We start from the raw sequence: 26,890 nt of genomic DNA on the forward strand, positions 1-26,890 counted from the left end.
ACAATCTCAGGCAGGCAGGTTGCAGAGGTAGGAGGATTGCAGTCTGAAGCCAGTCCCAGGAAAAAAAAGCATCAGAATCTACTTGAAAAATAAACTAAAGCAAAAAGGGCTGGATGTGTGGCTCAAGTGATAAGAGCAGTTGCCTAATAAGCACAAGGTACTGAGTACTGCCCCAATCTTTTTTTAAAGTTTAGGACAATTAGGGGTATTTTAATACTAACTTCAAATAACATTAGAAGTCATCATTCACATTTTAGGTCTAATAATGGCATTACAATTATGTTGGTTTTTTTTTGTGGTGGTAGCACTGGAGTTTAAACTCAGGGCTTCACATTTGGGTGCTCTCCCACTTGAGCCATACCTCCAGAACCCCTTTTTTTTGCTTTAGTTATTTTTTGAATAGAGTCTTGCATTTTTTGCTTTGAACAGTGATCCTTCTACCTATAGCCTCTCTCATGGCTGCAATTATAGCTATGAACCATCATGCCCAGATTACTTATTGAGATGAGGTATTGTTAACTTTTTGCCTGATCTGTTCTCAAACTTCAGTCCTCCTGATCTCTGCCTCCCAAGTAGCTGGGATTCCAGCTATGAGCCACCATGCCCAGTCTGGTTATGTTTATGAAATAGTCTTTATTGCCCAGGCACAGTGGCTCATGCCTATAAAATCAGCTAAGCAGAAGGCATAGGTAGGAGGATCAAGGTCTTAGCTGGCCCTGGGCAGAAGCACAAGACCCTATCTGAAAAAAATAAGTAAAGCAAAAATGGCTGGAGGTGTGCCTCAGGTGATAGAGCATCTGCCTAGTAAGCACAAGGTCCTGAGTTCAAACCCTAGTACTACCAAATGCTGAGAACATTTTCCTGTTACTGGGAATCAAGTCCAGGGCATTGTGCATGGTGGGTGATGCTCAGTCACTGAGCTGCAGTGCTCATTACAGCTTGGATTTCTCTCATAATGTATGCAAAAGCTTGCTGCTTCTACTTTGGCTAAAAAGCATTATTCAATATTTTCATTCTTTTTCTATCTGTGGATGAAACATGAGATCTTATGTGCATGTGTTTTTAATATTTCAGAATGAAAACTTCAAACATTGACCAAAATTGAGATTAGTACAGTTGTCCCTTAGTATCCAAGGGGATAGGTTCTAGGGTCCCTCCTGGATACCCAAATCCACAGATGCTCCAACCTCCTACATGAAACAGTGTGGTATTTCCATGTAATCTATGTCCACCCCCTGTATTCTTCCAGTACTCTCCAGAACACCTACAACACCTAATACAATGCAAGTACTGGGTAAGTAATTGTTATACTATATTATTTAGAAATAAGAGCAAGAAAAAAACCATGTATACATATTCAACATAGATACAATATCCCCCCTACCTCCCGAATATTTTCGATCTCAGGTTGGTTCAGTCCTCAGATGCAGATCCCACAGATATAGAAGACCAACTGTATAAGGAGTCCCCAGTCTCTTGAATAACTTTTCTGAAGGCTGTTAGACTTAATGATACAAATTTACCCTTTGGCTTAGCATTTACACTGCATGACTGGTATGTGTCATGCAGATAAACTTACACTTGTATTCAAAGACATACATGTATGGTTATTCATTGCATTATTATTTATCATGGCTAACAGTGAAGAACAATATAAACAGATGATATGGGACTAGTTAACAAATTAAGACACATCCCCCAAATGGAGTACTCTGTAACTTTAAGAAACAAGAACAAAGAAGCTTTCTAGGTATAAATACAAAACAATGCCTGCCTTCCCTCCTCTTAAAAAAAATCAAAGCCAGAATGATGTGAACAATATTTGGATGAAAACAAATCAGAAACCTGAGGATGATGCTTCCAGTACTGTGCTTAGAGATGCACAGCCTCTATCTGAAAGGGTCTTAAGGAAACTGGAACCTGTGGTTCTGGGATGGGGGGGATGGAGCAGGAGGAACTTGGTTCTTCATACCACGTGAGTTTTCTTTTCTTTTTTTGGTGCTGGGGATGGAACCCTGGGCCCCCTCCATTATAGGTACTTTGCCTTTAGCATGTACATAGTAGGTTAATTTAATTTTCTTCTCAAAGCTATTGATTTATTTTATTAGATTAATTTTCTTTTATAAAACCTGGGTTGCTTAACAAGTGGCAAGAGCCACTGCCAGGATCCCTTCTCCCCTGTAGGCACTTGAGGGGGTTATAGGGGAGGCAGGAGGGAGCTGTGGGGAGGGTCCTGCCCAGAAGGGAGGGGGCAGCTGAGTGAGCTTCAACCTGCCTGGGCTGGGAAGGAAGTCACCCTCCACCTGATGCAGTTAGGCATAACCTCCTTCTGACTCCAACTCTCCCCTGGCAGAAGCTGGTGGCAACTGCAGTGATCTGAAATGGTGGCTCCAGGCTGTATGAGTGTTGCTAAGCGGCTGACCCTCAGCTGTTCCCAAACACAGGCATCCTTTCCACACATCTCCCCTACCCCCACAGGGGCCAAGCTTCCATTACCAGCAGGTTTGATTATGTAACCCTTGGGAACAGCAGCTTCCAGAAATGCCACACCCCCACCCCCAGGCTCCGGCCCCTGCCCAATATCTCCCATGGGTCACTGTCAACACATCTTCCCACGAGTAACTGCACACACTGCCCACTCCAGGACAAAGCACAAGGTTGGGACAGGAAGAGAATTTTGGGTTTCTGAGTAGAGACTGTCAGGGGAAACTGATCACTAGGACCAGAAAGGAGCCCTGAGGAAGAGAAGTCAAGAACTTTTATGTTCTTCCCTCCTTCCACCAGGTTGTCCCCTGTGTCTAAGTTGCCAAGGCCATGGTCCTGGTCAGGATATTGCCTCTTCCTTCCCTGTGGGCAGTGGTCAGTGGGGTGTCTGGAAAGCCACTAATGACCTCTAAGTCTCCAACTCTTCTTTTCACCATTAACAGGAGATCCAAGAAGGGAACAACATCCCAGTAGCCCCACCAGGGCTCGTAGGCCTCCCTTCTAGCCAGGGAAGTGAAGCAGGAACCAACCTCTTCGGGGTCCTCTGCCAGGCTGCCTTTCCTCCAGGGGACATTCCTTTGCATGATGAAATCTACCACCTTTGAGTTCTGGAACACAGCTCCCACAAAAGCCATGGCCCTGTCCATAGTCACCACCATTCTGAAGAGGGCTTCAAGTCTGGCGCTATACTGGGCACCATCTTGTTGGATGGCCCTCACCAGCTCTAGGACCTCAGGCCACGCAGCCTGAGTGTCAGCTGGAGGAGTACTGTCAGCCCTAGCTGGACCCAACCCTTGGAAGGCCTTCAGCCAGTACAGACCTTGCTCCAGATGGCCCATGCCTTGGCACACACACTACAGTTTCTCCATGACATTTTCTTGGAAATGCAAGGGTTTATCCACCTTCTCACTCAGCACATTAGGCTTTTTGTCCATGGTGGTTAAGCAAGCTTTGCCTAACACTGGCAGACCCTGGGGTCCCAAGCCCTCCTTTGAGGCTCCTGATATCCCAATTCAGTCTTGACCAGAGCAAAAGCAAAAAAACAGAAGGGACACAGACCTCTGGCTTTCACTTACACAGTATTGTGTGTAAGTTCATTGTCTTTGGTGGCTACAGTCCTACCCATGGTGCCAGCCTGCACACCCACCCAGGCTGCTTTGGGAGCCTCAAGGGCCAGGTTCTCTTTGGGCCTCTGCTTTGCCTATCTCTCACTCAACCATGGGGGCTGTGAGTGACAGACTAAATTTGGCCCAGGCCCTTCTCCTTGGGGCCCCTTTGACATCACAGCAGTGTTTAACATTCCTCTTTGAGAGGCTGCTGATGAGTAAATATTTTAAGAATCTGTTGAGGGCAAGCTGGGGATCGTGTAGTTGATGCTAAAAAGGTTGGGACCAAATGTGTCCTTTAGGTAAGCTGTACTCTCCAGCTTTAGGGATCCCAGGCGCTGAGGACATGGGAGTCCCATCTGCCATAGGTGCATACCAATATACAAAGCAGACACAAGGAAAGATGCTCAGGTTGTCACTGAGGTGGAACACAGGGGCCACCTCATAGTTCCAAGGATGTCACAGAGAAGCCTGTCTTACATCTTCTTCATCTAGTCCCTCATCAGAAAAAAGCAGGAGCCAGAGAAGGAAATGTGTCCAAGGCACCCAGGAACGTGGCCTCCTGAAGATGCTTGACCCATGGTCAGTGAGGCACTAAGGGAAGGGATTTGGTGTCCCCCCAACCAGCTTCCCTCTTCTGAATAAAAGCAATTATGATAAACTCCAACCTGGAAGTTTGATGATCAAAAGCATCATTAGATGGTTTTGTATTTTAAGCCATAAGTGGCCTATCAGTATAACGCCCATATTGTGCAAATGCAGCTTGACCACAACCCCCTCTTTATGCTCCCTCTATCAGGATAGTGGTCCCCAAGAAACCCACATACAAGTTCAAATTCATTTCTGAAAACAGTCCTTGGTGTTGTTGGCAGAATGACCCAAAACAAGCCCAGTTTGTTCTATCACTGTGATTAAAAACAAACACAAACTGAGCATGGTGGTGCATACCTGTAATATCAGCACTCAAAAGGCTAAGGCAGGAAGATTGTGAGTTTAAGCTGGAACTACACAGCAAGTTACAAGCCAAACTGAACTACACATTGGGAACTCATCTAAAAAAAAAAACAAAACAAACAAACAAAACCCACAAAAATAAAGTGTCCTTAGAAAAACAAATTTGGGGAGCATACCCCACCAGCCCCTCTTTGGCAGAACCTCATCTACCATAGAAAAGGCTCCTGTATTTGACCAGAGGAACACTTTCCCCCACATTTCACATATAATACTTTCCAGTGGAACCAGGATTCTGTGTATCAAACCTTGGGAAATGTCTGTCTAGAGAAATCTCTGGAAATCTAACACCTGGCCTAATATCTCTCTCCCAGTTGGTGCCAATAATTTTTATAAGGTGAAATTCACACCAGTCTATAGAGTCAGACCCCAGTTTCTAAGAGAGAGTTTCTACCAACAGGCCGCTGCATGATTATTGATGCTATGAAGACCTTCAGAGCAACCAGCAAGTGCAAGGTTAATAAAGCCATGGAAAGATACTAAAAGTCCAAAGGAAGCAAGCAAGTGCCCCATTCCCACATCAACCTCTAAAGCTAACCTTTGTAAATGACAAAAGGATTTGCTCAAGGTCCCCTCCTAAGCAGCAAGTTCCCAAGGCAGTTCATTTACTAGAAATGAGACCACTGAAGTCACTCACTATTCCAGAGCTTCTGTGGAGGTCTCTCAGGGCAGAATGATGCCTCTGCACTGCCTAGCATAGGGCAGGGACTCAATATAACAGCAATGAAGGAAGGAATCCAGTGGGGCAGCAGGAAGCACTAGGAGAGCTGATCTTCAGGAGACCTCTGTGGGAGGGGCAGCAGCTGGGCTTTCCCAGATCCCAGAACCTTCTAAAGACTGCACAGGGCAGGAAACTGACAATTCCCAGAAGTAGATTCTGGGACCTTTGGGGAGGTTGCTCAGAATACACTGACATAAGCTCTTGAGGCTTCTTTGGTGAACAGGAATAGCCAAGAACCCCAGCTTTGAATTCCCTTTGTTTTTCAGCCTTCAGGAGAAATGAGTTTGTGCACACATGGGTTTACTGAGGGCTGATGCATTGGCTTCTCTCTAACCCTCACTGTTGTGTAGGCCAAGCAAATAGCAGGGCAATTCTTTGGGGCAATGATGCCTGCCCAGAGGATAGGGAGGGATTCCACCTCAGAAGACCAGAGAAGAAGCAACCGTAAATACAGCAACACTTCCTCCTTAGGCGAGGACAGTGTAGTTGACCCACTTCTGGAAAAAGACAGGCTGACCTCTGTTTGCCTTAGGGTGGGATTAGAGTAGACTGAGTGAGCCCCAGTATTCTCCCATAGAATTTTGGTGACCCAATAGTCTTGGGGCTCATGATGACAGATTGAACATTTTCATTTTAAAGTGATATCAAGACTGACTCAAATGGAAAGATCCACCTTCTGAATTTATCTCCTTCCCTTCCAGAGACTTGATTAAAGTGATAATAAAGGAAGAAAATAAATACATACCCTCAATGACACAGAGAATGGAAGAGGAGTCATTGGTGAAGGAGTGTTACCAATGAATTTTTGGAAAACATCTTTTGGGGGAAAGGTAACTAGCAGACTACAGCCTAACTGGGAACAAAGGAGAGTATAGACAAGCATAGAATCAGCTGGCCCTACAAATCCCAGAAAAGCAGGTGGACCTGACATCCCAGGAGGGACAGGCAGGAATAGAAATGTGGCACTGAGGGTCCACTGCAAGTCCACTCCTCCCCACCTTAGGAGACTCCACCCTTTTTTCTGTCTATTTCTGAGGAAACTCAGTGGTCCACAGCATAATAGCTCTATGTCCTGGCACTGGGAGGGGGAATCCCCCTCACCTCATCATCCTCAACAAAGCCAGCAGTCAACAAGACTCCTACCCAGTTTTTAGCACCTTATTCTGAAATATGCACAGACAAGAAACAATCACCAGTATTCAAAGAAAGCCCCCAGGATGAAGAGGAGACCAAAATAAATAAACAGAAACAATCATGGGGGAAATAAAGAAAATGAGGAACAGAAGAAGCTTTCAAAAAGTCTGTCATTCATTGACACAGAAAAATATGAAAGGCTATTCCATCCATTAAAAAGAGATGTTATGGGAAAAGAACAATCATAGAATATGAGAAATCTTGGAAATTAAAGCCATGAATGTTAAAATTTAAAAATCCAAAATGTGGATTAGAAAATAAAGTTAAGCTATTATACCAGAAAATAGAACTGAAAATGAAGCTATATACATAGGAGAGAAAAGATGTTAGACTATGGGTTCACTACTCTCACACTACTCTGGAATGGAGTTCCAGGAAGAGAAATGAAAGGTGGAAGGAATTTGTCAAAGAAACACTAAAGTCGTCATGTAATTTTAGATCATAGGAAAAAGAAAACATGATAAAAAGATCCTTAATTTTTAAAAATCACATACTAAAGAACTGAAATCAAAATATTATCAAACTTACCCTGAAAACAACTAGAGAGACATGATTATTCTCCACTCATCCAAGGATCCTTGCAGCTTCTTAACATCTCAAAGAGAAAAGCTGAAGCAGGGCTTTCTTCCAGAGGTTCAAGGGCATGGTGCTAAATTCAGCTTGGTTCTGGTGAAGACCTCATGGTTGATGGCTTCACAGTGATTCAGGGAATCATTTTCCCCTCAAAAATATCAGATTGAAGACTGCCACTCACCAGCCCACCAGGCCTCTGCCCAGCAGAACAGCCAGGCCTTTGTCATGCAGAACAGCCAGACCACCGCTCACCAGCCTGCAAGTACTCCACCCCAGGACCCAACAGGTCTCCATCCCATGGGCCATCTGGGCCACCGCCCTGCAGGCCTGCCAGCCTGCTGCTTGTTGGCCCACCAGTCCTCTGCCCCGCAGAACAGCCAGGCTGCTGCTCATCAGCCTACCAGGCCTCCAACCCATGGACCCACCAGGCCTTGGCCCTGCCAGTCTTCTGCCTTGCAGGCCCACCAGGCCACCGCCTACCTGCCGGCCCACCGGCACACTGGCCACCACCTGCCACAGGAGGGCTCCAACACCACCAGATGCAGGCTCCAAACCTGCCTAGAAGACACAGACAAACAGGACTGGATGCTAAAGGAGTAACACCAGAACTACTAAGACTGAAATTCTATTATTCCTAAACCAGGAATTTTTTTCTTCTCTTTTCTTTAAGTGTTTATTTGTCTTGTTCGCTGTCTGATTGTCCACTATATCTCCCGTTGATATCTTTGGTTCTCCATTTTTTTCTTTTCCTTCTTTTTCTTTTTTCTCTTTTCTCCTTTCTTCTTGGTTTTGTTAGTTCTACTATTGTAAGTTAGCTAATACTAAATTACACATAGACCAAGGACAGAAACCGTACAAAGCAGAATGATGGGAAGATGAAAAAATGATAGAAATCATTCTCACCCCAAAAATAAATTAGTACAGGATTCAGAGGGAAATGAAGAAAACAGATACCCAGATCCAGACTCCAACAAAACAAAGATAAACTACAGCAAGGAACCCAACGAAGCCCACAAGAACAATCTGAAAGAAGAAATCCTGCAAGTAACCAATGAGAATTTCATAGAGATGATACTAGACATTGTCAACCAAAACGTAAAGGAGGCACTCAAGGAATTCCAAGAAAATAAAAATAAAGAATATGAGAAAACACAAGAAAAAAAAATAAGTGAAATCATAGGAGCCCTAAATAGGCACCAAAATGAAGCAGAGAACACCATAAATAGAGAGATAAATGAACTAAGGACAAAAATTGACACTATTAAAGAGGAAGTGACCCATGATATGGAAAACCTCAGAAAAAAGAATGAAACAGAAAACAAAATACAATGGAAGGCCACTCCAACAGACTAAAACAAGCAGAAGACAGAATATCAAAACTTGAAGATGAAATGGTAATTAAAGGAAAAACTGAAGAACTATTAGTCAGACAACTCAAGACTTGTGAAAGGATCTGTCAGAATTCACCAACTCTGTCAAAAGACCAAACCTGAGAATCATGGGCACTGAAGAAGGAGAAGAGGTGAAAGCAAAAGGAATTCATAATATATTCAACAAAATAATAACAGAAAAATTCTCAAATCTAGAGAAAACTATGCCCATTCAGGTACAGAAAGCCTCCAGGACACCAAACAGACTTGACCAAAATAGAACAAACAACAAGCAAAGAAAATAGAGAAAGAATATTGAAGGCTGTAAGAGAGAAAAAACAAATAACAAAAAAGGTAAATCCATCAAAATCACAGCAGATTTTTCAACGGACACCTTAAAAGCAAGAAGAGCATGAAGTGAGGTCTTCCAGGCACTGAATGGAAATAACTTTAACCCTAGGATACTCTACCCAGCAAAAGTATCACTCAAAATAGATGGAGCAATAAAAGTCTTCCATGATAAGCAGAAACTAAAACAATATATGACCACCAAACCACCACTACAAAAGATTCTCCAAGGAATTCTGCACACAGAAAGTGAAAGCAAACAAAACCATGAAAGGGCAGGCAATACCAAACCACATGAGAAGAAAAGGCAAGAAAGTAGAGAGTAACATTGATTCAGCTGCACACAATCAAACCCTTAAACAACAAAGATGACTAAATGACAGGGATCACCACATAACCATCAATACTAACAATGATTGCTAACAGACTTAACTCCCCCTCAAAAGACACTGGTTGGAAGGGGATTGGATTTTGATCAACTGATAAAGCGAGAACACACAAGGGAGGTATGAGGATAGGTAAGACACCTAAAAAATTAGCTAGCTTTTGTTGCCCTCAATGCAGAGAAACTAAAGCAGATACTTTAAAGCAACTGAGGCCAATAAGAGAAGGGGACCAGAAACTAGAGAAAAGGTTAGTTCAAGAAGAATTAACTTAGAAGGTAACACACATGCACAGGAAATCAATGTGAGTCAACTCCCTGTATAGCTATCCTTATCTCAACTAGCAAAAACACTTGTTCCTTCCTATTATTGCTTATACTCTCTCTTCAACAAAATTAGAGGTAAGGGCAAAATAGTTTCTGCCAGGTAGTGAGGGGGTAGGGGGGAGAGGGAGGGGGTGGGAGATAAGGGAGTGGGTGGGGGAAGGGAGGAGAAATGACCCAAACATTGTATGCACATATGAATAAAATAAAAATTAAAAAAAATTAAAACTTTCAAAAAAAAAGACACCAGTTGGCAAACTGGATTAAAAAGGAAGATCCAACAATCTGCTGCCTAAGGGAGACCCATCTCATTGACAGAAATAAGCACTGGCTGAGGGTGAAAGGCTGGAAAAAGATTTACCAAGCCAATGGCCACCAAAAACAGGCAGGGGTAGCAATACTTATCTAGGACAAAATAGACTTCAAATTTACATTGATCAAATGAGATAAAGAAGGAAACTCCATACTAATAAAAGGGGAAGTACACCAAAAGGAAATAACAATTATCAATCTATATGAACCCAACATCAACATACCTAACACCATCAAACATACTCTGAAGGACCTAAAAGCATATATAGACTCCAACAGAGTGGTAGTGAGAGACTTTAATACCCCCCATTACCAATAGATAGGTCATCCAAGCAAAAAAGTCAATAAAAAAATCCTAGAACTAAATGATACCATAGACCAAATAGACCTAGCTGATATCTACAGAATATTTCACCCAGCTTCTGCACAATATACATTCTTCTCAGCAGCTCACAGAATCTTCTCCAAAATTGATCATGTCTTAGGGCACCAAGCAAGCCTGAGCAGATTAGAAAATAGAAATAATCCCATGCATTCTATCGGATCACAATGCATTAAAACTAGAACTCAACAACAAAAACAACAGTAGAAAACATGCAAACAATTGGAAGCTGAACAACACATTGTTCAATGATCAATGGGTCATTGATGAAATAAAAGAGGAAATTAAAAGGTTCCTGAAAGTTAATGAAAATGAAAACATGACCTGCCAGAACTTATGGGACATAGTAAAGGCAGTCCTGAGATGAAAGTTTATAGCCATTAGTGCATATATTAAAAGGTCAGAAAGATCTCAAAACAATGACCTAATGCTACATCTCAAACTCTTAGAAAAACAAGAACAAGCAGATCCCAAAACAAGCAGAAAGAGAGAAATAATAAAAATAAGGGCTGAAATCAATGAAATAGAAACAAACAAATAAACAAAAACATTACAAAGAATCAATGAAACAAAAAGCTGGTTCTTTGAAAAGATAAATAAGATTGACAGAGCCCTGGCAAACCTGACTAAAATGAGGAGAAAAAAAAAACCCAAATCAGTAAAATCAGAAATGCAAAAAGGGAGATAACAACAAATACCATGGAAATCCAGGAAATCATCATAGACTACTTTGAGAAACTATATTCTAACAAATTTGAAAATCTTGAAGAAATGGGTAGATTTCTAGATACTTATGACCATCCAAAACTGAACCAAGAAGATATTATCACCTAAAAAGATCTATAACACAAAGTGAAATTGAAGCAGCAATTAAGAGTCTCCCAAAAAAGAAATATCCAGGACATGAGGGATTCACTGCTGAATTCTATCAGACCTCTAAAAAAGAACTAATACCAACCCACCTTAAACTGTTCCATGAAATAGAAAGGGAAGGAAAACTGCCTAACTCATTTTATGAAGCCAATATTACACTTATCCCAAACCAGGCAAAGACACCTCCAAAAAGGAGAACTATAGGCCAATTTCCTTTTGCTTTTAGATTTAAAAAAAATTTATTTTATTCATCTGTGCATAAAATGTTGGGGTCATTTCTCCTCCCTCTCCCCCCTCCCTCTCCCCCCTCACTTCCAGGCAGAAACTATTTTTCCCTTATCTCTAATTTTGTTGAAGAGAGAGTATAAGCAATAATAGGAAGGACCAAGGGTTTTTGCTAGTTGAGATAAGGATAGCTATACAGGGAGTTGACTCTCATTGATTTCCCATGCATGTGTGTTACCTTCTAAGTTAATTCTTCTTGAACTAACCTTTCTCTAGTTCCTGGTCCCCTTCTCCTATTGGCCTCAGTTGCTTTAAAGTATCTGCTTTAGTTTCTCTGCATTGAGGACAACAAATGCTATCTAGTTTTTTGCATGTCTTACCTATCCTTATACCTTCCTTGTGTGCTCTTTCTTTATCATGTGATCAAAGTCCCTTGTTGTGTTTGCCCTTGATCTAATGTCCACATATGAGGGAGAACATACGATTTTTGGTTTTTTGGGCCAGGCTACCCTCACTCAGAATGATGTTCTCCAGTTCCATCCATTTACCAGCAAATGATAACATTTCATTCTTCTTCATGGCTGCATAAAATTCCATTGTGTATAGATACACATTTTCTTAATCCATTTGTCGGTAGTGGGGCATCTTGGCTATTTCCATAACTTGGCTATTATGAATAGTGATGCAATAAACATGGGTGTGCAGGTGTCTCTGGAGTAACCTGTGTCACATTCTTTCAGGTATATCCCCAAGAATGGTATTGCTGGATCATATGGCAGATCTATGTTTAGATTTTTAAGAAGCCACCAAATTTTTTTTCAGAGTGGTTGTACTAGTTTGCATTCCCACCAGCAGTGTAAGAGGGTTCCTTTTTCCCCGCATCCTTGCCAACACCTGTTGTTAGTGGTGCTATTAATGTTGGCTGTTCTAATAGGGGTGAGGTGGAATCTTAGTGTGGTTTTAATTTGCATTTCCTTTATTGCTAGGGATGGTGAGCATTTTTCATGTACTTTTTGGCCATTTGAATTTCTTCTTTTGAGAAAGTTCTGTTTAGTTCACTTGCCCATTTCTTTATTGGTTCACTAATTTTGGGAGAATTTAGTTTTTTAAGTTCCGTACATATTCTGGTTATCAGTCCTTTGTCTGATATGTGGCTGGCAAATATTTTCTCCCACTCTGTGGGTGGTCTCTTCAGTTTAGAGACCATTCTTTTGTTGACCAGAAGCTTTTTAGTTTTATGAAGTCCCATTTATCTATGCTGTCTCTTAGTTGCTCAGCTGCTGGGGTTCCATTGAGAAAGTTCTTTAGGCCAATTTCCTTAATGAATATCGATACAAAAATCCTCAATAAAATAATGGCAAACCAAATCCAACAACACATCAGAAAGATCATCCACCATGACCAGGTCGGCTTCATCCCAGGGATGCAGGGGTGGTTCAACATATGCAAATCAATAAATATAATACAGCACATTAATAGAAGCAAAGACAAAACCACTTGGTCATCTCAATAGATGCAGAAAAAGCCTTTGACAAGCTCCAACACCACTTCATGATAAAAGCTCTAAGATAACCAGGAATAGAAGGAATGTACCTCAACATTGTAAAGGGTATATATGACAAACTTACAGCCAACATCATACTTAACAGTGAAAAACTGAAAACATTTCCCCTAAAATCAGGAATGAGACAAGGGTGCCCACTATCTGCACTCCTTTTCAACATAGTACTGGAATTCCTAGCCAGAGCAATTAGGCAAGAAGAAAAAATAAAAGGAATACAAATAGGTAAAGAAACTGTGAAAATATCCCTATTTGCAGATGATAGGATCCTATACCTTAAAGACCCAAAAAACTCTACCCAAAAACTTCTAGACAGCATACACAGCTATAGCAAGGTGGCGGGATACAAAATTAACTTACAAAAATCATTAGCTTTTCTATATACCAACAATGAACAAACTGAGAAGGAATATATGGAAACAATTCCATTTATAATAGCCTCAAAAAAAATCAAATACCTAGGAGTAAACCTAACGAAGGATGTGAATGACCTCTACAAGGAGAATTCTAAACCCCTGAATAAGGAGATGGAGGGAGACAACAGAAGATGGAAAGATCTCCCATGCTTATGGATTGGTAGAATCAACATAGTAAAAATGGCTATACTACCAAAAGCAATCTACATGTTTAATGCAATTCCCATCAAAATCCCCATGACTTTCATCACAGAGATTGAAAAATCTACCCTAAAGTTCATTTGGAAATACAAAAGGCCACAAATAGCCAAGGCAATACTCAGCAAAAAGTATTGTGAGAGATCACAATACCCGACTTCAAATTATATTACAAAGCAATAGCAATAAAAACAGCATGGTACTGGCACAAAAACAGACATGAAGACCAGTGGAACAGAATAGAGGACCCGGATATGAATCCACACAACTATGCCCACCTTATTTTTGATAAAGGTGCCAAAAATATACGATGGAGAAAAGACAGCCTCTTCAACAAATGCTGTTGGGAAAAATGGTTATCCATCTGCAAGAAACTGAAACCAGATCCATCTTTATCACCCTGTATTAGTATCACCTCAAAATGGATCAAATACCTTAATATCAGACCCAAAACCCTGAAGTTAGTACGGGAAGGAACTGGAAACACTCTGGAAGTAATAGGTATAGGCAAGTACTTCCTAATAGAACCCCAGCAGCCCAGCATCTAAGAGAGAAAATTAAAAAATGGGACTTCGTAAAACTAAAAAGCTTCTGTACAAAAAAGAAATGGTCTCTAAACTAAAGAGGCCACCCACAGAGTGGGAGAAAATATTTGGCGGCTATACATCAGACAAAGGACTGATAACCAGAATATAAAGGGAACTTAAGAACTAAACTCTCCCAAAACCAAAATGAACCAATAAAAAAAATGGGCAACTGAACTAAACAGAACTTTCTCAAAAGAAGAAATTCAAATGGCCAAAAAACACATGAAAAAAATGCTCACCATCTGTAGCCATAGAGTAAATGCAAATCAAAACCACACTTGGACTTCACCTCGCCCGTTAGAATAGCCATCATCAAAAACACCACCAACAACAGGTGTTGGCAAAGATGTGGGGAAAAGGAACCCTCGTACACTGCTGGTGGGAATGCAAGCTTGGTGCAACCACTCTGGAAAAAAATTTGGAGGCTTCTTAAAAATCTAAACATAGATCTGCCATATGATCCAGCAGTCCCACTCCTTAGGGATATACCCAAAGGAATGTGACACAGATTACTCCAGAGGCACCTACACACCCATGTTTAGTGCAGCACTATTCACAATAGCCAAGTTATGGAAACAGCCAAGATGCCTCACTACTGATAAATGGATCAAGAAAATGTGGTACTTGTACACAATGGAATTCTACTCAGCCATATGAAGAAGAATGAAATCTTATCATTCTCAAGTAAATGGATGGAGCTAGAGAATATCACTCTGAGCAAGGTTAGGCAGGCTCAGAATACCAAAAATCCTATGTTTTTCCTCATATGTGGACTTTAGATCTAGGGCAAATACAGCAGTGTGGTTGGACTTGGGTCACATGACAAGTGTAGAGCACATACAGGAGATAGGTAGAAAACCCAAAACATGAAAGCCTTTGATGTCTTCACTCCAGAGGAACTAATACAGAAACCTTAAAGCGACAGAGGTTAACACGAGAAGGGGATCAAGAACCAGTGTAAAGATCAGTTAGAGATGAATCAACTTGGGTTGTAACACATTTTTACATGGAGGCAATGCTAGGAATCTCTCTGTGTAGCTACCCTTAACTCAACTAGCAAAATTGCTTTGTCTTTCTTATTATGCTTAAGTCTTCTCTTCAACAAAATTAGAGATAAGGGCAGAACAGGTTCTGCCTGGGAGCAGGGTTAGGGGAGAAGGTGGGGTGAGGGGCAGGGGGTAGAAATGACCCAAACAATGTATGCACATGTGAATAAATGAATTAAAAAATAAACAACTGGACACTGGAAGATAATTAGGCTAGATACAGAATTATAGATGAGAAAGCATTTCCTTCAGAACTTTGGAGACATTTCACCATCCTCAGAGGACAGAATGAAGTTTTATGACTTGCAAAGATGCAAAAAAATGAAAGAAAAAAGATGTAAAAAAATGTATGCATGCTTTCTTTTTCTTTCCTTTTCTTAATGCACCTAAGGAAGCTGCTTTGAGGATGTATTCCAGCAAAAGGAAAAAAAAAAAAACAACTCCAACCTAGGCCCAGAGTCAAAGCAGGAGAATGGGGAGAAGACAGTGTATAATGCAACGTAATTAAAGACATGTGGGGTTTTTCCTTTTTTTTTTCCAGTTCTGCTGATTAAACCCCAGTGCATTATAATTGTGAGGCAAGTGCTGTATCACTGAGCTATACCCCAGCCCTTAAAGACATGTAATAAATGTTAAGAGCATGGGGCCTGGAGTCAGACTGTCTAGATTTAACTCCTGCCTCTGCAAATTACTAGCTAGAATTGTTGCCAAAGATTACTTAATCTCTCTGAGTCTGGACTTCCTTCTTGCTCTGCCACATAAGTATAATAACCACACACACACTTCATGGAGTTGGGGAAGACAATGCTTGTGAGGTAGCTAGAGCAGTGCTTGGCACACAGGAAGTGCTCAAATGTTAGCTATTAGTACAATGATGGCAGAGAGGGCAAAAGAGGAACAAGAGGAATTAGAAATACCAAGGGCTGTGCTCAGTGGCTCATGCCTGTAATCCTAGCTACTCAGGAGGCAGAGATCAAGAGGATTACTGTTTGAAGCCAGCCTGGGCAAATAGTTTGGGAGACCCTATCTTGAAAAACCCTTCACAATAAAAGGCTGGTGGAGTGGCTCTAGGTGTAAGAGTTCAAGCCCCAGTACTGAAAAAAAAAAAAAAGCCAAGAATGTCAGTGCAAGAAAGAATGAGATTAAAGATTAAAGTACAATAATTGACTTTGCAATGACTACTTACAATCCTAACAAACATTTTATTAAACAAAACAGCAATGTATCTATTGTGAGATTGGGAGCTCAAGCATTCTCAAAGTGGTGAGGCCCCGAGTTCAATTCCAGAACTGAAAAAAAACCCAAAACACCCAGACCAATAAAAGACTAAGAGTCAAATCTTCATTTATCTTAATAGGAAGTCCATAGATCATGGACAGAACTGACCATGAAGAAATATGGGGTAAATAAAAGAAACAACTAGAAGACATCCACATTTGCCTCTGGGGACTAAGACAAGAAACAAGTTTTGCAAAACTCAAAGATACAACATCCAAGGGATATAACGCATGATATACTTTGTTGACTTATATATATTTACAACAACAATGCATGTGACAGTGAAGGGTCTTGTTCTAACAAAATCACATATGAGAATTTTCCATGAGAGGGAAGCCAGGTGACTAGAAGAAAGCTGCCCTTTTCTACACTATGCAAATACCAAAGAGACTTGCTGTATAAATGCAACTTACTTCAGCTCTCTGGACACAGCTCTCCTCATCTATGCAGGGGGCTCACAACAGTGCACTACTCACAGGACTGTCTGAGTATGAATATAGGTAAACCACTTAGCACAGAGCCTGGCACAGATATTAGAACTGCCATTCTGAAGACCAGCCTTACCTTCTCCCCACCTCCCACTCTAGATAGTCAGCCCCCAAAGATAGCAATGTGCTTACTTGTTCTGGGATAGGGGCAGGAATAGGAAGGGGGACAACTCCCAATCCCAAATCAGCCTCCAGAGGCATCTGGCTCAGCCCAGGCCACCTGCTGAGTCTCCCCTGCATGCATCTTTAGCTAATGTGTGCTTGGAAGGTGCAATTATATCCTTCATTGAGCCAAGCTTACTTAAGAAAGGAAAACAGATGAAAAGAACTTCAGAAAGCTTCACAGACTTCAATGCCAGCAACTTCAAGGTTAGCTGCCACTTTGTGTCACCTGCCCACTACCCCCTGTATTAGTTGGGAAGTTCAAGCTGGCCATTCCCAAATTGTCCCCATTAACCAAAGCTTGATCCAAGGGCACTAGGTCCAGGGAACAATTGTCACCAGAGGCTCCTTTAGTCCCATGACCTTAGCAATTGTTCCTCAGATTCCCACTTCAAAGCATATTAACTTGAAGCTCTCCTTACCACAAATGTCTGGGTGTAATCTGACATCCGCTGCTGGCCTCTGGTGCTAGGATCATGTAGTGCTGAAGTGGGGCACAGAGTCCCCATCCTGCAGTGCCAACTCAGTGTTTACTCTGTGGAGAGATGTTGCCCAACTAACTGCCTGGAGTCCTGGGAATGAGGTGGGCTGCTTGGCCAGGACGAGCTCTCTGGAAGAGCTCAGGCAGTAGTGATAAGCCTGGCATTTCCGCTTATCTCTGACCCTGTCCCAGGCCCCAGAAGCATCACTTGGTTATCTGCTTTGCTGGGCTATATCTGCTTCCCCAGGGGCCTACTTCCTGCATCACTTAGTAGAGTGTCTACTTGTAAAACAAACACTGTGTGGTCCAAGGACAGAGGAGAGAGGAGGCAGCTGTAGGGTACAGCTGGCCTGAGTTCAAAACCCAGAATGCTGGTACAGGGGCCCAGATGAGATAGGAATCCTTGCCTCCAGGTAGCCCTCGGTCAGAGCAGGAGCAGAATGGATTAGAGGCCCTGAGTTTCTCCTCTGAGACTACTTGCACCTTGGCTAGGAGTCTAATTAGTAATCTCTGGGCTAGGAGGGCCCAGCTGTTGCCTCTCCAAATAAAACTACTCAGGAAGCAACAAAGAGGTACAGAGTCTCTAGGGATGGGGGCATGCTACAGTGAGGGAGAAAGCAACGGCTACATAAGATGCCTGCAAGGCTTCTCTTTCCAGATCTTTCCAAGATGCCCTGGGGGAGGCCAAACCCTACATTTACACTTCACATACATCAGCACGCAGACACACCTCACTTTGGGACTGCAGCTTACCTGGTATGGTTGACAGGAATTGGGAAGGGGCTGCAGGTTTTGGTATTAGCTCCAGACCCTGTTGCTAAGCACTTCAGCTGTCATAAAACCCACGACAGACTTAAGGTGTAGATTTATATTTATCTTTCCCATTTTATAATACAGAGAACTTAACTGGCTTGCCCAAGGTCAGACAGTGAGAAGCAATAAAGGCAGAATTCAACCCCATTCTCATAAACATTCTGCCACTTTTAGAAACAAGAGGGATCTCAGAGACTATACATGTAGTTTCCCTTATTTTGCAGATGGAAAATCTGAGTACCAGAGAGGAGAAGGGACTTTCTGAAGGTTACACAGCAAGTCAATGGTAGAGACAGGACCAGATGGCACAATTGTTGCTTTCAGAGAGACCATGGAACTCCCACCCTGTTCTGTAGATTGGAAGGTGGGGGTTGAGGAGGTGGAGAAGGTAAGATTGGCTTATACACCACAGGCTTAGTTATGAAAGTCATCTGAGGAGATGAGGAAGGGGTCAAAGGGTAGAGACTCCCAGATATTAGTATGTTTGTTAGACTTTCATGGTAAAATGTCTACAACTTGTCTCTTCCCAGCTACTCAGAAAGAGAAGAGAATAAAAACAACAGTCACAATCCTGCCAGAATGAATCCAGGAATTACATTTGAGAATAAAACCAAAATGAAGGTGGTCTCTCTGAAGAAGCAGAGAGGAACACAACAATTGTGTGGAAACCTTGTCTGGGTGTGGGGAGGTCCCCTAATCTCATCTCATCTTTTCCCCACATGCCTACTTAAATTACTCCCCATTTAAGCAAGGGCAGATGGAATTTACCTGAAAATACTAGAAAAGAACAGAAAAGCACCATCAGGAATCAAATCCAGACCAATAGCACCCGTACATCCATCTACCCACCCATTCACTCATTCATCCATCCTTCACTGAACAAAACAAACACTTATTATGAAATGATAAATATTACTGAGCAGTTTAATACACCAGGCATTGATGCTGTATCTTTATATAAATTACCTTTTTCCCCCTCCCAAAAATTCTAGGAGAAAGTGATTGTGATCCTACTTTACAGACAAATAAATGGAGTCTTAGAGGAGTGAAGGTGTTTTCTATAAATGCAAGAATCCAGATTTAAATGCAGGCAGCCAGCCTCCAGAGTTTTTACAATGGACAATACTCTAAAACTTTCTGCTGTTTGTCTATAACCTGAATTTGTCTCTACAGGGCTGCCTATGCCAACTACCAATTCAGAAAACCCAATTACATTTGGAGTTGAAAGCAGGCACAACACATTTGTGCCAACACATTGTCTTACCTGTCATTCCACCAGCTCACACTGTGAGATGTTTCCATCTGCAACAGGCTTTGATGTATGCCTCACATTTGCTACGTAAATGCTGAGGCAGAGGGATTATGATCCTCATTGACTCATAAGAGACTGAGGTTCACAGTGAGAGTCAGTGGGGTACTGGGTGTGCTCACTACAGAGGGGAGTTTTTCTGGAAGTCCTCCTACACCAACATATGCATTGTTTTGGGACTTTCTCACCTGTCTTGCTGACAGAAATCAGAGGAGAGACTATAGGCTTTTCTCAGCCTAACCACAGGCAAACACTGTGCTAAGCACTTTAGTTGCAATTCTAGTTAAGTCCCTTGACTGTATCAACTCTTATGAGCTCAGAGCTCTGTTTATGCCATGACAAACCCCAAAAGTTTAGAAGGAAGTGAGATTAACACATCACAAAAACAGATACAGTGGGGGTAGTCAATGACTTCTTGGTGCAAAGGACATGAGTGGGATGGGGCAAAATTATACAATAAAGTGTATCTAGCCCCCCTATTTCTGATAAAAATAATTTTAGCTTTATCTGCTCAAATTTTCTCCTCTACCTTCCCCCACCTCCAAGAAAGCCCATCCCTGGATTTCTTTGTTGTTAATCTGAAGAACTGGTAGCAGAGATGGGACCTGATGGTTTGCAAGAGAGGATTTTGTTCATCTGGGTGACAAAGTCCCAAGATCAGGAAAGACAAAAGGGGAGAAAATGACACCAAGCAAGGTCTGGGGACAGAGAGATAGACCCTTAGGCAACTCCAAAATGTAAGAGTGGGTAGTGAGGACAGGAGGGTTTAGACGGTGACTGCTGCAGGATACAAACGTTCATTAGAAATCACAAGCAGGAATGCACAGTGGTTGAAAGGGAACCAGGCTCTACATTCTTTGCAGAAATGTAGCCACATGATGCCACAGTGTAAGAGGAGACAAAGAAACAAGATAGGACTTCTTGGAGGAAACAAGACTTGAGCTGAGCCTTGAAGGATGAGTGAGACATAGAATGACCAAGGAAAGGCAATTCTAGTGAGGATGCAGAGCGAACAAAGTCCCAGGTAGAGTCTGGCAGGTAGGAACCACAGTGTGGAACTGTCCTCAGGTCAGGATGTGCCAGTGGAGGCCTGCCAGATTCAGCAGGTGGGACCCTTAATGGTGGCCTGGGAAAATTGAAGACATTTAGACCTGAAGCAGCATCAACAACAATCATCTGGAATGTTTTGAGGTGGGAAGTAGTATGGTAAAATCAGTTTAGAAATGGATGGAAGTGATTAATTGGGGGGCCACAAACCCACTTCTGGGATGCTGGAGGTGTTTTATGTTGTGGGTGGTGGTCACATGGATATATACTTGTTAAAATTCCAGAGGCTGTGATATGTGTACATTGCACTGCATATTGGTTATACCCTAATCAAATCTTGTTAGCATAGAAAAAGAGAAGGGGCTGGATGGGTCTGGTCACAGAATGCACATGGACTGGGAGGGCCAGAACACAGAAGCCAAACTTAGCAAGTGCTACCACTTCTAGATGTGTGCTCCTATGTTGCTAAAACACTGTAGCACTAAGGAAGTAAAGCAACATCTAAAAGAACTAGTCTTTCAAAGTTCTCCTGCAAATGTTGCCTGCTTTCTGAGGCCCTCATTCCCCAACTGCCAGGCCAGTCACAGAAGAAGGACCCTCCTTACTGCAGGTTAAAAAAACTCTACAGATCTATGATGTTCTTCTCAATCCAATAGGTGAAGACATCAGCCCATAAACTGGAGGCAAAACAGCAAATACATATATTAGAATCTCATTTTTGTTTAAAATCTACATGGATGCCTGTATGGTTAATTCTACATGAGAGAATGTATATTATCTTTATTTTCTGTAACTTTATCTGTTTCCTAATTTTTAAAACAGAGGTATAATCCGTGTTATTCAACAAAAGTTTGTTTTTATGTACTTGTCACCAGTCACTTAAACCTGCAGAAACTATTCTAGATAAAAGCATGCACCAGAGAGAAGTTTAATTAACCAGAAACACAGAGTGATGGACTCCCTCAGGACCCCAGTTGACCAAAAACACTTAATAATCTTACAGGGAGGGCTGAGGTCAATTTCTTGATCTTAAGTGACTGGAAAACACTTATATTTAACAGGCTTAGGAGACCCTTCAGAAACAGCAAATCCCAGGGGGAAAGAACAACTCTTTGTGCTTTGTTTTTTTAAATAGATTTCCCCATCCAATTTGGGAAAAAATGTTCCAGACTCCATGCACAATTTATAAACTACAAAGTAGAATTAATTTGGGAATCTTTTTAAAAAGCATATTGGCATGCATTTGGGAACAATCAGCTACAATGTTCTCAAATGATTTAATCACCTGTATTACTAACTGGAAGGGGAGGTTTAGGGAACAATTCCGAAGTGTGAATTATACATGCAATTACCCCAAATCCAGTTATACCAAAGACAAGCTCATACACCTAAAACTAAGTGCTGCTTGTTTTTACTGTTGCTTTGGACCAGATTCTAAAAGTATTTTCTGGAGGGTCTACATGTCCCTGATGCACTGCTGAAAACAAATGCACAGTAAGTTTATCACCTGAACTTACATACCATTTTCTATCCATGGATCCCAAGTGGTCTGTCAGAAATGTTGTTTTCATAAGTCTCCAGTGAAATACATAAATATTGTTATTTCCACCTTATACACAGAGTTACTTAAACCTGGGGGCAGTTAAGTGGCTTGTCAACAGTAATATCACAAGACAAGATCTGTGCAAACTGTCCTCTGGTCTCCCTCCTGACTGACTGTCTCTTTGAACTTTCTCATTTGCTCCAGTATAAATCATGCACGCAGACCATATTGTTTCCCTGGTGATGGAGGTAGTATTCTATTTCCTGCCCTGAAGCTGGCCAAGGGCCCTGACTGTACCACATTTAGATACAAGTGTATCAGCTATGTGTGAGTGGGGATGGTTTAGCTCTTTGTAAACCTAAGTGGCCTATGTCAACTGGCCCTAGCCCACTGAAAGTCACCCCAAGCCATGTTGCTAACTCCTGCATCACTTGCTCAGAGCAACTCAAGAGGAAATTCATGACATCTCTGTGGGTGAACAACCAGGGACACCTCAAAGCAAATCTACTGTCCTTCTCCAGTCCAGCCCTCAGAGAGAAATAATCCATAGATGTATGGGATGTAGGCCCCTAAGCTAGTACAGTCCCCCACTGTTGTTCATTTCTATGGATTATAGATTGAAGTGTGCTGGTCATTGATTATATGCCTGATAGACAACTAATTCACACCTTTTTCCTTCCTTTCTTTTCTTTCTCTCCTTTCCTCCCTTCCTTCCTTTCTTTTTTTTTGTGTAGCCCAGGCTGGCCTCAAACTTGCAATCTACTTATCTCCACTTTCCAACTGCTAGAATTACAGGCATGCACCACCACCATGCCTGCTAAATTCATTTACATTTCCCAGTTGAAGTGTAACTTTTATGGTTATTAGTTAAAGTATACTAGAATGATCACTCAGAATCAACTCTGAAAAACTAAGAAAGTTGCTGGGCATCCATCAAGTAACAAGTTACTACATGAGTAGTGTTTCTCTGATGGCTGCAGCCATGGTTAGAAATGAGAGGTGGAGCTGGGGATATGGTTCAGTGTTGGAGTGTTTGCCTGGCATGGGTTCTATTCCCAGTGCCACAGAAAAAAATTGTTTAAATAGACCAAAAAGAATGACTGATAAAATGAGAGTTTAGAGCATGGAGAAAAACATACAGGAAATAGTAGGAAAACAAGTACATTTCAAAACTATGAACATATTCATAACAAATGGTTCATTTTAGTAACTGAGCAAAATAAGGGAGATTTGATTCTATTTCAAACATGACCTGGGATAGGATAAGATGAATTTTAATAAAGAAGTTTTGGTATTTTATTTGTTTATCATTTGAACTTTACTTCTAAATATTATATATTATGTATGATCTGTTCAATTTGCTATATTTTACCTAATTAGGTTTTTCAGTTTAATCCACTGGGATTCTTTACAGATTAAGTGGGACGCATACTAAGGGTCAATGAAACAAGAAAGCAATAGACTTTGCCTTTTTAGAAAAAGAAAAATTGCAAACTGCTTTAAATGTAAACAAGGGGGATTCCAAGATGGTGACTAGAGGAAGGAAGCAGAAAGTGTGCTTCCTAAAGTAAAATCTTGGAGAGATGCTGGAGATATGCCTGGCAGGCAAAATTCTGACTCCTCCACACCCCCAGCTCATGCATAGCATCCCCACTCCACGTTAAATGGAGAAACAAAGAGGGCTCCTGCACCACCAGACGCCAGCTCTCAGACTGCTTGGGAAGACGCAGACCACCAGGTGAGGTAAGTGGCACACAGTAAATCAGCATAGCCCACTGGACAGACTGATCCCCACCCAGGGAAAAAAGAGGAAAAAACCAATCTGACTAATAAACAAGTAGCTGGAAAAAGAAAAAAAAAAGACATTTAGCAAAGAGGGCAGGGTCCCCTGAGCTCTGGAGAGTGGGGGAGGGACAATACCCACTCGATCTGTGAATAAACAAGCAGGACAAGGTAGGAGAGTCAGCACCTCCCCCCCAGTGTGCTTGGAGAGGGGAAGGCTTGTAAAAGTGGCTAAAGCATAGCATGCTCCACAGGAGAGTAGGGGAGGGACAACTCCCCACAGGAACTCTAAATAATTAAAAAAAGAATGCAATTGTAACAGGCAGGTAGGGCTGCATACTGGAGAAAAGAAAAGGGGCATGCAGCCAGGAGAACTCTAAACAACCAAAGCCTGCTTGGGCTAGGTGAGTGTAAAGCTCATTCCTGAGATTTACATAAATAAAGCCTGCAGTAGCACAAGGCTGACAGTAGGTGACAGGTGAGCCGCAACCCCAGATAGACATTCACAAAGCTGTTTCCAGACTCTTTTTGTTGTTGTTGTTCTGTTTGTCCTTTGATGAGACAATACAGAACTAGGACTGGATGCTGAAGGATTAACTGAAACTGTATAGCATTTAAATTTGGGATTTAATTGATTTGATGTGCTTAGGTTTTTGGTTTTTTGTTTGTTTGTTTGTTTGTCTAGTTGTTTCCCTTTGATGAGACAACAGCAGAACTTCTTCCCAGACACCAACACCAGGACTGGAGGATGAAGGACTAACACCAAAATTATTAAGACTGAAACTTTATTGCATTTGAACTTGGGGATTTTCTTTTCTTTTCTTCTTTTTTTGCTTTACTATCCTCTCTCTGTCTCTCTAATGCCTGTATAGCTCACCATTGGTTAGTAAACTACCTCTCCCTGTTTATTTCATTGGCTCTATTTTTTTTAGTGTGTGTTTATTTGTTTGGTTTGTTTTTCTTCTCCTTTTCTTTAACTTCTTTGCTTTTCCTCCTCTCTCCCTCTTCCACTCTAGAAATCACCATTGTAATTATTACAAGCTAGAAATACAGAATTACACACAGTACAGGGACAGTAACAATAGCAAGGGCAATGATGGGAAGATGAAAAAAGAGGGAAACCACTTTCCCCAAATAATAAATCAGTACAGGAACCACGGGAAATGAAGAAAACAGATATCCAGATCCAGACGCCAATAAAACGAAAAAAGAACCCAAAGAAGCCCATAAGAACACCTTGAAAAAAGAAATCCTGCAAGTAACCAATGAGAATTTTATGGAGATGATATTGGCTATGGTCAACCAAAATGTGCAGGAGACACTCAAGAAATTCCAAGACAACAAAAATAGAGAATTTGAGAAAGCACAAGAAGAAAAAAAAAAGAAACTGTAGAAACACTGTATAAATACTAAAGTGAAACAAAGAACACGATTAATAAAGAGATAAATGAACTAAGAGTGAAAGTAGACAATATCAAAGAGGAAGACACTCAGGATATAGAAATCCTCAGGAAAAGAATGAAACAGAAATGCAAAACAAAATGGAAGTGTAATCCACAAGACTAGAACAAGCAGAAGACAGACTCTCAGAACTCAAAGAAGGAATGGTAATTAAAGAAAAAACAGAAGAAATATTAGTCAAACAATTCAAGACCTGTGAAAAGAAAATGCAAGAACTTACTGACTCCTTTAAAAGACCAAACCTGAGAATCATGTGCATTGAGGAAGAAGAAGTGCAAGCAAAAGGAATGCATAATATATTCAACAAAATAATAACAGAAAATTTCCCAAATCTAGAGAAATCTATGCCCATACAGGTGCAGAAGGCCTCCAGAACATCAAACAGACCTGACCAAAATAGAAGTACCCCACAGCATATTATCATTAAAACAACAAGTACAGAGACTAGAAGGAAGAATATTGAGGGCTGTAAGAGAGAAAAAACAAATAACATACAAAGGTAAACCCATCAAAATCACAGCAGACTTCTCAACAGAAACATTAAAAGCAAGAAGAGCTTGGGGTGAGGTCTTCCAGGCACTGAATGCAAATAACTTCAACCCTAGGATACTCTACCCAGCAAAACTATCATTCAAAATAGATGGAATGGACAGATTCCAAGATGGTGGCTAGAGGGAGGAAGCTGAAAGCATACCTCCTAAAGTAAAATCTTGGAGAGATGCCGGAGGTACACCTTACAGGCAAAACCACAGAGAAGAGGCAAAACTTTGACCCCTCCACACCTCCAGCCTGTGCAGAGTATCTCCACTTCACATTAAATGGAGAAACCAGGAGGGTGCCTGGGCCGCCACCAGATGCCAGTGCCCAGATGGCTTGGGAAGATGCAGACTGCAAGGTGAGCTAGGCGGTATGCGGTACTCCCACAGACAATCCTGGGACAGATCAGCATAGGCCCCTGGACAGACCAAACCCCACCCAGGGAAAAAAAGAGAAACTGAGTAATGAGCAATAAGAACAATAATGACATGTAGCAAAGAGGGTGGGGCATCCTGAGTGCTGAAGAGGGGGGGAGGGGAATCTCTCACAGAACTGTAAATAAACAAGCCAGGCTGGAGAAGGCAGGAGCAGTGGTACATGCCCAGCAAACAGGAGTGGGAAAGCTTGTAAAAGTGGCGCTGGGAGGAAAACTCCACAGGAGAGGGGGGAAGACTCACGTCCCATGTGAGCTGTAAATAAACATGCCAGCCTGAGAAAGCGGATGCATTGTCACCTCCCACAGTGTGCTTGGAAAGGGAAAAGCTTGTAGCAGCAGCTCTCGCACAGGAGAACTCTGAGTAAACAAAGCCTGCAGGGCCAGGTGAGTGCTACATATGAGATCTGCATAAATAAAGCCTCCAGCAACAGCAGGCTGAC

At 41.7% G+C, this 26,890-nt stretch overlaps 1 protein-coding gene across 6 annotated transcripts in view; it reads right to left on the reverse strand.

Moving 5' to 3' along the window:
• The window catches only part of Vps35 (VPS35 retromer complex component), a 123,706-nt gene that overhangs the window by 73,075 nt on the left and 23,741 nt on the right, over window positions 1-26,890 (reverse strand). The window contains exon 1 of one of the 6 annotated variants that reach the window (XM_074056063.1): window positions 17,464-17,598. The exons of 2 other annotated variants lie outside the window; for them this stretch is intronic. In XM_074056063.1, the coding sequence (XP_073912164.1) occupies window positions 17,464-17,550 (87 nt within the window). In that variant the 5' untranslated portion in view covers window positions 17,551-17,598. Of the gene's footprint in view, window positions 1-5,238; window positions 5,315-17,463; window positions 17,636-26,890 lie in introns of those variants that run through there. 3 more of the 6 variants (XM_074056067.1, XM_074056064.1, XM_074056070.1) reach the window with 3 other exon arrangements.

Source organism: Castor canadensis, chromosome 15 (genome assembly GCF_047511655.1).
Source record: "Castor canadensis chromosome 15, mCasCan1.hap1v2, whole genome shotgun sequence".
NCBI lineage: Eukaryota > Metazoa > Chordata > Mammalia > Rodentia > Castoridae > Castor > Castor canadensis.